This window comes from Hemitrygon akajei, chromosome 20 (genome assembly GCF_048418815.1).
Source record: "Hemitrygon akajei chromosome 20, sHemAka1.3, whole genome shotgun sequence".
NCBI classification, from domain to species: Eukaryota; Metazoa; Chordata; class Chondrichthyes; order Myliobatiformes; family Dasyatidae; genus Hemitrygon; species Hemitrygon akajei.
This window is the reverse complement of record NC_133143.1, coordinates 2144026-2156305: the sequence shown is the minus strand read 5'-3', so window position 1 is coordinate 2156305 and position 12280 is coordinate 2144026. Positions and strand designations below refer to the sequence as shown.

The window sequence follows — 12280 nt, the reverse complement described above, 5'->3', positions numbered from 1 at the left end:
CGAGGCAGTTGCTGTCTCGTCGGCAGTTTGAGATGAAAAGTTCCAGAACAGGCAGAGAACCACAGTGGGGTGTACAAGAAGAGGAGAAGGGTTGAAGATGGGAGAACGGGTCATCAGTGTGGGGTGTGGAATCCTTGCCAAAGAAGTAGGTTCAGAGATGGAGGCGATGGAAGAAGAGCTTGATATCATGGGGGGTGTGGAACTCACTGAGGTGCGGGCGTAGGGGGACAAAGGTGAGGCCCTTACTGATGTCAGGACGTTCTGCCTGAGAGATGGGTAGTTCAGAGAGAATAGTGAAGATGTGGCAAGGTTTAGAGCTGGCATCATGAGGGGAAGAGAGCTGGTGGTGTCAGAGGGGAGAGGAGGTTGGGGTGTTCAGGAAAGGTGGGTGGGAGGAAGATGGAGGCTCCAAGGATCCGTGAGCTTATGATGGGGCCTGAGAGACATGGGGTTGCAGAGTGGAGATGGGGTAGGGGAGACCGGGGGTCCAGCGGCTGCATGTAAAATATTGGCATGGAGCTGCAGATGGTTAAGCTGTAGGCTGGAGGTTGCAGAGCAGTGTGAAGGTGTCCAGGGTCAGTGGTGGAATCAGAGTCCTGGATGAAATCATAGAGCAGGACAGCGCGGAAACAGGCCGTCAGCCCACAAAGTCCATGCTGATGCTTTACCCATGTAAACTAAATCACATTTGCCCGCAATGGGATCATATCTTTGCTGTCATGTGCTGAGTTCTTCCAGTCGTTTATTTATTGCTCCACTTTCTAGCAACTGCAGACTCTTGTGTCTCTAGGATCATATCCTCCTTTGCCTTGTTTATTTAAATAAATGACCAAATATCTCTAAAACATAATAATTTCTGATGCTGCCACCTCCTCTGACAGCAGATATTCACCACCTTGTGTGCAAAATAATATCTTCAAATCCCATGTAAAACTTTCCTTTCACTTTAAACCTATGCACTCTGGTCTTTGATACTCCTACCATGGGAATGTGATTTTGACTGTCTCTCCTATCTCTGGGTCTTATTATTTTATATGTTTCTATTGTTAGTCTATGACCAAGGGAAAAGAAGTCCAGCCTACCCAATCTCTTCCCACAAAATGGTCCTCCATTCCAGTCAACATCCTGATGAGTCTTCTTTGTACTTTCTCCAGTGAGCCACATTCTTCCCATAGTGTGGTGAACAGAATAGCACACTATATACCCTGCATTTCCTGCCACATCCCAAAATGTGCTGGCTGCTAGGTTAATTTGCTTCTGTAAATTGTCCCTAGCTTCTGTGGATACAAAGAGAATTTGCGAGGAAAGGAAGGAAAGATGGGGTTAGTGTAGATGTCTGTTTGATCAGGACAGACATAGTGGCTGACAAGATCCCTCTGTGCTGCATGACTCAAATGCTTTCAGCCTTATCTTAGTCATTTCGATTGTAGGTACTTCCTTAATTGAGGATGGACATCAGAAAGGATGAGGGGTCTTTATCCTAAAATGTTAGCTCTGTTTCATTTTCCAGTGATGCTGCCTGACTGCTATGTTCTTCCTACTGAGTTCTTGGTGTTTTTTGTTTCAACTCCTTCAGTTGGACGGTTCCAAATTTAGTTTAAGACAGATACTGCAATATGTTGTTTAATTATCGAAAGCCATCACAAATGTTTGCTTTGTTATTCTTTTCATTTGTCCACTTCAAATGGAGCAGACCTTTGAAAATAAGCATTACTACAAAACGTTGCTAATGCAAGTTAGTTCATTTTGGTTCAATTTTGTTTTTATGGAGGATATTTTGAATTTATTATGAGTACTGATCTCCCAAGTCAGGGATCATGACAGCAGATTACACATAAACATGCCAATTTTCAATATATAACAGAGCAAGTTCTACTTTATTTTAAACTCTAGAAATAGTCTCACATATTGATTCTGATTTTATCTTTAGTGGTAACAGTGAGGTTTCTTCCTCAATCACTCCTAGTGAATTGCAACACAGCAGAGGAAGCAAAAATCTGCAAGAATCAAGCATCAAAATGAACAGCAACCATCAACTGCCATCATACAAATTAGGTAAAATAATGGTTTTTTGTCCGTGTGACATGTCTGTAAAAAGAAAACAGATTATTCTTTTTTCTTTAATGTGCTGGTTCATTTTTAATGTATGCAATTAGTTTCAAATACTTGTAAATCAATGTGGAATGATCTCAAGCTATTTGTTTATGGAAACAGATTGGATAGGCTGCGCTTGCTTTTCCTTAATTGAAGGAGACTGAACATTAACAAAAGAAACATAAAATTATATGAGCCAGAGATAAGGGAGGCAGACAAAATCTTTTTTTCAAGTTAGGGGTATATTGTCCCTGTGACTCAGTGTGATTCCCCAGGGTGCTCTGCTTTCCTCCCACGTTCCGAAAACGTGTGATTTGGGTTGGTGAGTTGTGGGATGGTACAATGGCGCTGGAAGCATAGCAATACTTGTGCGCTGCCTCTACAATCCTCACTTCATGTTTTGTCGTAAACTTGACAAATAAAGCCATTTTTTTTTCAATGTGAATGATTAAGACAAATCCCATTTCCCAGCACTTCATTGCTTTGGCAATTTAAATGTTCCAGATATGACTTAAATGTTGTGAACATACCCTGTTCCACCATCGATTCAAGCTGTATATTATCAGATTCTAACTAATAGGTGGCATAGTATGCAGTTTTAGAACTGGGATTAATCCTGATCTCCGGTGCTCTCTGTGTGGAGTTTGCACATTCTCTGAGTGTGTGGGTTTTCTCTGGGTGCTCCAATTTCTTTTTGTATCCCAAACATATAAATTGATAGGTGAATTGGATCCTGGGGAGAATTTCATAGACAATGAGATTCATGTTGCATTTGTGTTACTGGATGCTAGATGGTCAGCATGGACATGCTTCCACACTGTAAAACTCTGTGATGCCCTCAGGGAGATTTTTTTCCCCTCAGATCCTCTAAATTTAAGTAGTCTAAAGTGCCTCCACTATGAAAAAAAATCTTTAAAAATCTACCCTGTCTATGCCCCTCAATTTTGTACACCTTCTTCCAGTCCCTCATTAGCCACCATTCCAAGGAAAACAAACTCCACCTATCCTGTCTCCTCATAAGTAAAATGTTTCTTCCCAGGGACATCTTGGTGAATCTCCTCTGTACCCTCTCCAATCCAATCTAAAATACAATTACTGAGCCTCAGCAAACCTCCTCCTGAAAGCTATTTGCTTTACAATGAAAAGTATGGCCATATTGTATTTAAATTGTAGGATTTTAAAATACATTTAATGTCACAGAAATATAAATAATATGCATCTTGAGATAATTGTTTCTTGCAACTATCTGTGAAAACAGAGAAGTGCCCCAAAGAATGAATGACAGTTAAATGTTAGAACCTCAATGCCCCTCCCCCAGCTCCTGCTCCCATGGACAAGCAGCAGCAAAGCATCGATCCCTCCTCCCCCACCAGCAAAAAAAAAGCATTAGCGCCCCCCCCACCACCGAGCACTCATGCATGCAGCAAAGAATCAATAAAGATACAGACTTGCAGTACTCCAAGGACTACTGATTCACCTGGGAACTTGACATACTAGGCTCTCTCTTGCCCTAATAAGGGAAAAAGAGCGAGGGGGGAGTCATAACAAACAACCTGCTGATTTATGATGTTACAAGTCCATTGTGTAGCTTTTTCCGAGCTCTGTGCCCAAAGAACTCGGGTCTCTGGGTACACAGATGGAGATCTTCCATCTCGCACGACAGCCTGCTTTTCTTCAGAGGCACCGACCTGGAGTCTGCCTGCCTCCAGAGCCATGAAATCCCGAAACTCTGAAGACAAGATGATCTTCTAGGCCGCGTCCTTGGCATATCGCATAATGGCCAGTCGTGAGACCCCGAGAGTGTCTCCCATTCCCACAAAGAACTGAAGGTCTTCAAAAGAGCCTTGAAAGGGGAAAATGGAGATATTAAAGATAAAAGTAGAGCTGTTTCTGAAGATGCAAGCAAAGGAATTGCTGTTAGGTGCTATTGTCTCTCCTAAGCTCCTGCTCCTCCTTTTCAGTTGGCTTGAATTTTCTATAATTGGCAGTCGGAGTACAGAAGATTCATGTCAGTGACAGTACAGAAGTCTTCAAGATGCAGAGATGTGAAGGCAAGAAGCATGTTGACAACATGTTGCCTGAGTGTTACAAGATTTTTTTGCCAGCCTATTGAGGTTAAATTGATCAGGAAGTTTTGAGATTCCATGTAGAGGTTAATAAATTTGAATCTTATTCTGTTAGGAAGTAATGATGAGGAATTATAGAATGTATTTGTTACGAACCCCGTAACTGGGGATCTTACCAGCAAAGATAGGAGTATCCGATGGAGTCTGGTGATACTATTTTTAACAGTATTTATTAGTAAAAATACACAAAAATAATATCAATGCAAATATACAGATAATATACGTCATCAATACTAAACCTAAAAGTGCGGGTATAATAATAATCAATAAGAAATAAGCTCTATCGTTGTCTAGGGGATAATGAATTGTCCGATGGAAATATAAAGTTCAGTTCAGTTCATGCAGGCTGCGGTAGTTGTTGGTCGCTGTGTTGCAATTGTTAGAGAGAGAGAGAGAGAGAGAGAGAGAGAACGAACAGTAACAGCTATTGACTTGCCGACTTTCCTTTACGATCTTGATCCGTCGATGCGTTGTTGTTGTGGTCGTTCACGTATGACCCCTCCGTCCTTTAGCTAGACCGTTCCGTGGAAGACTCGTCACCCAGGCAAGGGTGGACACACACACAAGCCCCACCGGTCTCGTAGCATCTCACCTGGTGCGTCTGAGGGGTGTTTCCCCAGACCCTACTTTTATCCCCACTCACAGGGTCTCAGGTGTCAATCAGGTTGGGATGATGCAACCCATCAAACCCGCCCCCTCTGGTTGCCCCGAGGGGTTTCAATGAATAGAACAGTACTCAAAACACAATCCTTCTCCAAGAGACAATAGCAGTAATCAGTGGTTCCGTTCCGCTTTTGTTAGGAGGAGACATTCCACTTTGTGTATCTCTGAGTTGTCTCTCTCTCATTAACTGACATGAGCTCTTTATCAATAACAACTATCTTTTGCTGTTATCTCTCTCATTTCCTTGGTATCAGACCGGAAATAATAGCGATTTTGTGATTCTCCAAAAGGGGGGGGGGGGGCATTGGTGATTCTGTGCCCTTCTGCCCATCAGAGTTGTTCATCATTCGTAACACCCCCATCCTTCTAAGAATTTGCACCGAAGGGGAAAATTAACTAATACAGAGTCTTACAGAATTTCAGAATCTAACACAATACAAAAGAGTTTTTCACTACGGAGTAATACAGATATACATTCAACTTAGCATCTAGATAAACAGTCAGCGAGTACATTATCACTTCCTTTAATATCTTGTACCTTAATAAATTCCTGTAGCATCAGACTCCAATTTAATAACCACCCATTTTTATTCCTTCAGCAAAAACAAAACTAAAGGGTTGTGATCTTAAGTATATATTACAAAATGTGGACCAATACATGTGTGATTATTCTGTAGTACATTACAAAAGTTTATGCAAAAACTAATCTTTATTTTACTTTTACACTTAACAGTCAATCTTCCATGGTGTTGTCTTTATTATTTACATGCTTTGTCGAAATCCCTCAAAACCAGATCCTGCTATTTAAAGTGGCATTTTGTCAACCTTTGCCTCTTTTCCATTTAACTCTCACATGGTTAGCTTGCTCACCAGTGTGGAATAGGCTTTTGCATACTCCTTTCATAGGAGTCATTTTATCAACAACGTTTTCCCAACTTAGCCCATCTGCTGAACTTCCACACAATTCTTTAGTTTTAAGCAAGTCATTAGTTTTATCTTCAGGACCCTTCATTCTATTAAATTTTCAGTTTCACATCTGCAAGTGATCCCTCTTTGTCCAAACAACATTTCAAATTCTGCCTCTTCACAGCACACCCTTGAATAACATTAGCGAGTGGGGTACCTTTACATTCCAAATCAAACTGTAATTGATTTGCAGGCACCTTGTTAACAAGCCATTGTTCCTTCAGCCTGGTTACTGCTTCTGAAACCAATCCAGACTTTAGATTTTCTTTATTCAATTTAGGAACTACACTTTTCCCTTCTCCTTCAATAATAATATCCACATCACCAGCTCCCATCTCCTCACTAACTTTTAACACACCTTCTAACACAAACAACTGGGAATTCTCACTTCCCACTAGTACCAAGGTTAACCCTCTCTTCACTGAACCAAGTCCATCTGACCCAAAAGGACTGCATTCCTTTTCAACTAAATCAGATACCTCGGACTTTTCCTGAGTTTCATTACTAGGTTCAGTACCATGTGCATCCACATCTTGAACACACTCAGATGGGACATCTGCCTCTTCCAGGCTTTCAATACCCGTCCCCTTTTCAAATTCTAAGTTCCCCTGATCCTCCCAGTTACTCTCTGGGCAACTCCCTTCCGGAGTAAACTCAACCCTGCGGGTTAAAACAACCTCATCTGCTAACCCAGCAGACTCCTTCAAGGTAATGGCATCCATTTTCATCTAGGACTGCCCTTATTTCATTATCGGGAACACATTTAAAATTTTCAACTTCTTCAAACAGTTCTGTCAAGCCAGACAGATCATCCATGTCCAACCCTGGACCTTCTAACTGCCTTATCTGTTTCTCATCTTTACTCCGTGCCTCTATAAATTACCTCTTGGCTAAGGGTAGGTCTACCTCCTCTCCTTTACTCTCTTTCTCCTCCCTGTTCTCCGTCTTACTATCCCCTAACCCCTCTTGGTACAGGGTCGGTAAAAACGTCTCGGCCAAATCAACACAGGACTCATTTAAACTGGTCTCTTTCTCAGCTGCCTTTCTCGACATGCTGCGAGTGATCGCGCGTGCGGGATAGATCTTGGAACCTAGGGGCGAGTCCTCAACACTTACAGGCTGGCTCGTCAGCTGCATTGCTGACCACACCTCACCACCTGCTAAATTGTTACCCAGAAGGACGTCCACGCCAGCTCTCGGGAATTCTGATCGCACCCCTATTTCAACTGGTCCAGATACCAGATCACAATTTATAATGATCCCATGCAAAGGCACAGCTTCTGTCCCTTTTCCTATGCCTCTCAAAACTACCTCTCCAGTCTCAGGACCAAAATCTAGTACCTTACTGAGAATCAATGACTGCTCAGCTCCAGTTTCTCTCCAGATCCGCACTGGAACTGGTGTTTCTCCCTCTTTCACAGACACAGTCCCTTCTGAAATAAATTTCTCACACCCCTCTCATATTTTATCTACCTGGGGTTTTCTCGTTGATTTGCTGATCAACACAATACACCCTGTAGGGACTGCTGCGTTCCCTTTTCCTGTCTCCTTCCTCGGAGCAAAGCACTTAGATGCAATATGACAAACCTTTCCACAATTAAAACAGGTCAAGCCAGGAACCCTCCTGCCAGCCTACCTTTCTTCCTCCTTACTTTTACCACTAGCTCCCGGCTGAATTTCTACCTCAGCCGGCGGGCTTTCTCTACAGTTCCTACAGTCTTTCTGGTAACTCTTATTCAATGAAAACTTTGTCTTGTGGGTTAGGGCATATTCATCTGCGAACCTGGCAAATTCTGATATCGACTTATTCGGCTTCTCGTTCAAATACATCCGGCTATCATCCGAAACACAACCTTTAAATTCCTCAATCAGAATTAACTCTCTGAAATGCGGAAAATCCTCTTCCACCCTTTCTGCCGCACACCAGCGATCCAAGAGCACACCCTTCTCGTAGGCAAACTCTGCATACGTCTGATTCCACACTTTCTTTAAATCTCTGAACTTTTGTCTATATGCCTCAGGTACCAATTTGTAGGCCCGAAGAATGGCCTGTTTTACTTGTAATTCTCATACTCCTTCACAGACAACGCCGCATATGCCCGTTGTGCCTTCCCTTTTAACACACTTTGCAACAATGCCACCCACTGATCTCTGGGCCACTTCTGATTCACTGCCACCTTTTCAAAATGCAAGAAATAACTATCAACATCTGTCTCCTCAAACGGAGGTACTAACCTAAACTCCCTACTAACATTAAACCTCTCCTCTCGGTCTGCCCCTTGGACCCTTCTCTCTTGCTTTAACTTCTCCATGTCCAGCTCATGCTGCCTCTATTTCTCCTTCTCCTCATACTCCCTCTGTTTTTCAGCTCTTTCCTTCTCCCTTTCAGCTGCTTCCAGCTGTTTTAACCTAATTTCATGCTCCCTCTGCTTTTCAGCTCTTTCCTTCTCCCTTTTCACCTCTAACTCCTTTAGCTGGAGCTCATACTCCCTTTTCCTCTGTTCCGCATCCAGCCTCAATTTTTCCAACTCTTAACTGAGCCGTCCCAATAGCTGGTACCTTTTCAGGGATATTTTCCTATACCTCAGCCGAAAACACATTCTGCTCAATATAAAACTGAGTTATGGCCCTCCGCATCTCCCACTTTTTCATTGACGACCTCACCTCTGCGAGATTTAGTCCTTTCGCAATATTTACCAAGTCCGTCTTTGTGGCCTCCTCTAGCGCCTTCAAAGTCAGGTTTTGTGTAAATTCGTCTACGTCCATCTTTGCTGGTTTCCCGTCTGGTTACCCGCGCAACCAGATCAAAGTCTGGACTTAAAAGCCCGATTCACTGGCCCTCCAATTTGGTATCAGATCTTGAGACGAGGCCCCAAGTTGTTACGAACCCCGTAACTGGGTATCTTACCAGCAAAGATAGGAGTATCCGTTGGAGTCTGGTGATACTATTTTTAACAGTATTAGTAAAAATACACAAAAATAATATCAATGCAAATATACAGATAATATACGTCATCAATACTAAACCTAAAAGTGCGGGTATAATAATAATCAATAAGAAATAAGCTCTGTCGTTGTCTAGGGGATAATGAATTGTCCGATGGAAATATAAAGTTCAGTTCAGTTCATGCAGGTTGCAGTAGTTGTTGGTCGCTGTGTTGCAATTGTTAGAGAGAGAGAGAGAACAGTAACAGCTATTGACTTGCCGACTTTCCTTTACGATCTTGATCCGTCGATGCGTTGTTGTTGTGGTCGTTCACGTATGACCCCTCCGTCCTTTAGCTAGACCGTTCCGTGGAGGACTCGTCACCCAGGCAAGGGTGGACACACACACAAGCCCCACCGGTCTCGTAGCGTCTCTCCTGGTGCGTCTGAGGGGTGTTTCCCCAGACCCTACTTTTATCCCCACTTACGGGGTCTCAGGTGTCAATCAGGTTGGGATGATGCAACCCATCAAACCCACCCCCTCTGGTTGCCCCCTGAGGTGTTTCAATGAATAGAACAGTACTCAAAACACAATCCTTCTCGAAGAGACAATAGCAGTAATCAGTGGTTCCGTTCCGCTTTTGTTAGGAGGAGACATTCCACTTTGTGTATCTCTGAGTTGTCTCTCTCATTAACTGACATGAGCTGTTTATCAATAACAACTATCTTTTGCTGTTATCTCTCTCATTTCCTTGGTATCAGACCCGAAATAATAGTGATTTTGTGATTCTCCAAAAGGGGGGGGGGGGGCATTGGTGATTCTGTACCCTTCTGCCCATCAGAGTTGTTCATCATTCGTAACATATTATATAATATAAATCACAATCTCCAAAATGGCAACAGAGGGCAGACATTTTTTTGTATGTGGAACTCCCAAGGGAATCTTTAAATACTCCCATTTGGAACTACTCCAGCTAAAATCAGCCACCAGAGACACTGCAGTAAGTCACATTGTTTCAAATCTCAGAAAAGAAACAAATCTTTTGAATTGTGCAACCCCTGACCATGCCAGAAGTGAGTACAGCAGCTGGAAGCTCAGAGGACATCTCCATTGTCTCAGGAAACGTGGCTGTCCGGGAGGGCACCAGGTAAAATGGAAAGGTGGAACCCTGGGCACCCTCCCCCAATCCACAACCATGCTTCTAGCTAATGTCCAGTCTCTGGAAAATAGAATTCAAGAGCTTAGGGCATGACTACAGTACCGGAGGGACAGCAGGAACTGATGTGTGCTCTGCTTCATAGGCTTACCTCCAGCAGACAGCAGCATCTGTTAAAGACAGAGGTGGCAACGTTTGCTTTATGATAACTCATCGTTGTGCACAGAAATGGCAGTTCTGTTCCCCTAAACTGGAACATATGGCAGTAAAGTGTCGTCCATTCTATCTGCCGTCATCCTAGTTGCAATCCCTGGCAAAAATTGATTTGTCACTGGAGGAGCTCAGCATTGTTATCAACAGTCCTGAGACAGCACATCCTGATAGCTTCCCAATCGTTGTGGGTGACTTCAACCAACCCAGCTTGAAGAAGTCTCTGACGAACTACCACCAGCATATGTCACCTAAGGAACCAGAGGAGCTAACACACTTAATCACTCCTGTGTCACCGTCAAGAATACTTACATCAGACAACTCTGTTCAGCAAGCCTAATTACCTGGCTGTATTTTTATTCCTGACGTGTAGGCAGAGACTGAGGACTGCAGACCTAGTGGTGAGGGTGGCAAAGTTATAGTCAAGGGAAGCATAGGAATGTTTACAGGAACGCTTTGAATTGGTGGACTGGACAATATTCAGGGATTCATCTTTGTAAATGAATGACATGCTACAACTGTTGCCACCTTTATCAAGACCCGTGTAGATGAGTGTGTGTTTATGACACCATATTGATTTGCCTTACCAAAGAAGGCGTTTCTGTATGAAATTAGACACATAGTCAGAATATTCACAGCATCTGGTGACCCTGCCGTCTCTGTTTAAGAGGCTAACATCAGAACATCCTTCAAGAGGATGAACTGTTGTAAGGTGGAAGACCCCTGACTAGGTACAGAAAACCTGTTCAGACTAACTGGGGTCTACAAGGACATCTTCAACCTCTCAATACTGTGGTGTGAAGTTCCCACCTGTTTCAAAAGTTCATCTATCACATTGGTGCCCAAGAAGAGCAGGGTGAGCTGTCTCAATGACTATCACCCAGTAGGATTCAGGTCTACCATTATGAAGATGTTTGAGCGTTTGGTTAAAATGAACAAATGAAGCTCTTAAAATGTATAAGAAATTCAAGAGACTACTTAAGAGGAAATCAGGACGGCTAAAAGAAAGCATGAAGTTGCTGTGACAGAGAAGGTGAAAGAGATTCCCTAGGGCCTATACAGACATATTAAGAGCAAAAGGATAACAGGACAAAACTGGTCCTCTTGAAGTTCAGCAAAGTCATTTCTGGATGGAGGCAAAAGAGATGGGGGAGATCCTAAATTGATGTTTTTGCATCTATATTCACATGAGAGATGGACACAGTCTACAGAACTGAGGCAAAATAATAATGAGGTTATGGAATGTATCCAGATTTCAGAAGAGGGTTGCTTGCTGTCTTAAAGCAAGTTAGGGTGGATGATAAGATGTCCCCTCAGATCTTGTGGGAGGCTAGTGAAGAAATTTCTGGGGATTTGGCTAGGTATTTAAAGCATTCTTAGACACATTTGAAATGCTGTAGGACTGGAGGATAAGTGATATTGTTCCATTGTTCAAGAATGGCTTCAAGGATAAGGTTGGAAACTATTGGCCAATGAGATTGACATTGGTGGTGGGTAAACTATTAGGAGGTTTTCTGAAGGACAGGATATTTTAAAGATTCAAATTATATTTATTATCGAAGAATGTATTCAGAATAGAACCCTGACATATTCGTCTTCCTGCAGGCAGCCATGAAACAAAGAAACACTATGGAAACTGTTCAAAAAAAGCATCAAACACCCAACACTCAAAAGTAAGAATAAATCATGCAAACAGCAAAAAATGAGTTAATTACACACAGAATATTAAACATCAAATCAGAGTCCTTGAAACAGATTGAATAGACAGGCTCCGATTAGGACAGTCAACATGGCTCTGTGTGTGGTATGTTGTGTTTGACCAGTCTTATAGAATTTTTTGATGAAGTTGCTAGGAAAGTTGATGAAGTTAATGCAGCACACACAAAATGCTGGGGAACTCTGCAGGCCAGGCGGCTCCTATGGAAAAGAGTACAGTCAATGTTTCGGGCTGAGACCCTTCAGCTGGACTGGAGAAAAAAAGATGAGTAGATTTAAATGGTGGAGGGAGGGGAGGGAGAATCACAAGGCGGTAGGTGAAATCAGGAGGGGGAGGGGTGAAGTAAAGAGCTGGGAAGTTGATTGGTGATAGAGCTACAGGGCTGGAGAAGGGTGGAGTCTTGTAGGAGAGGACAGAAGGCC

General features: G+C 42.8%; 1 protein-coding gene across 4 annotated transcripts in view; it reads left to right on the top strand.

The window, feature by feature from the left end:
- Positions 1 to 12280, top strand: part of ulk4 (unc-51 like kinase 4) — a 730951-nt gene that overhangs the window by 61090 nt on the left and 657581 nt on the right. For all 4 annotated transcript variants that reach the window (XM_073072965.1, XM_073072962.1, XM_073072961.1 and 1 more), the window contains one exon: positions 1931 to 2055. In XM_073072965.1, the coding sequence (XP_072929066.1) occupies positions 1931 to 2055 (125 nt within the window). The remainder of the gene's footprint in view (positions 1 to 1930; positions 2056 to 12280) is intronic.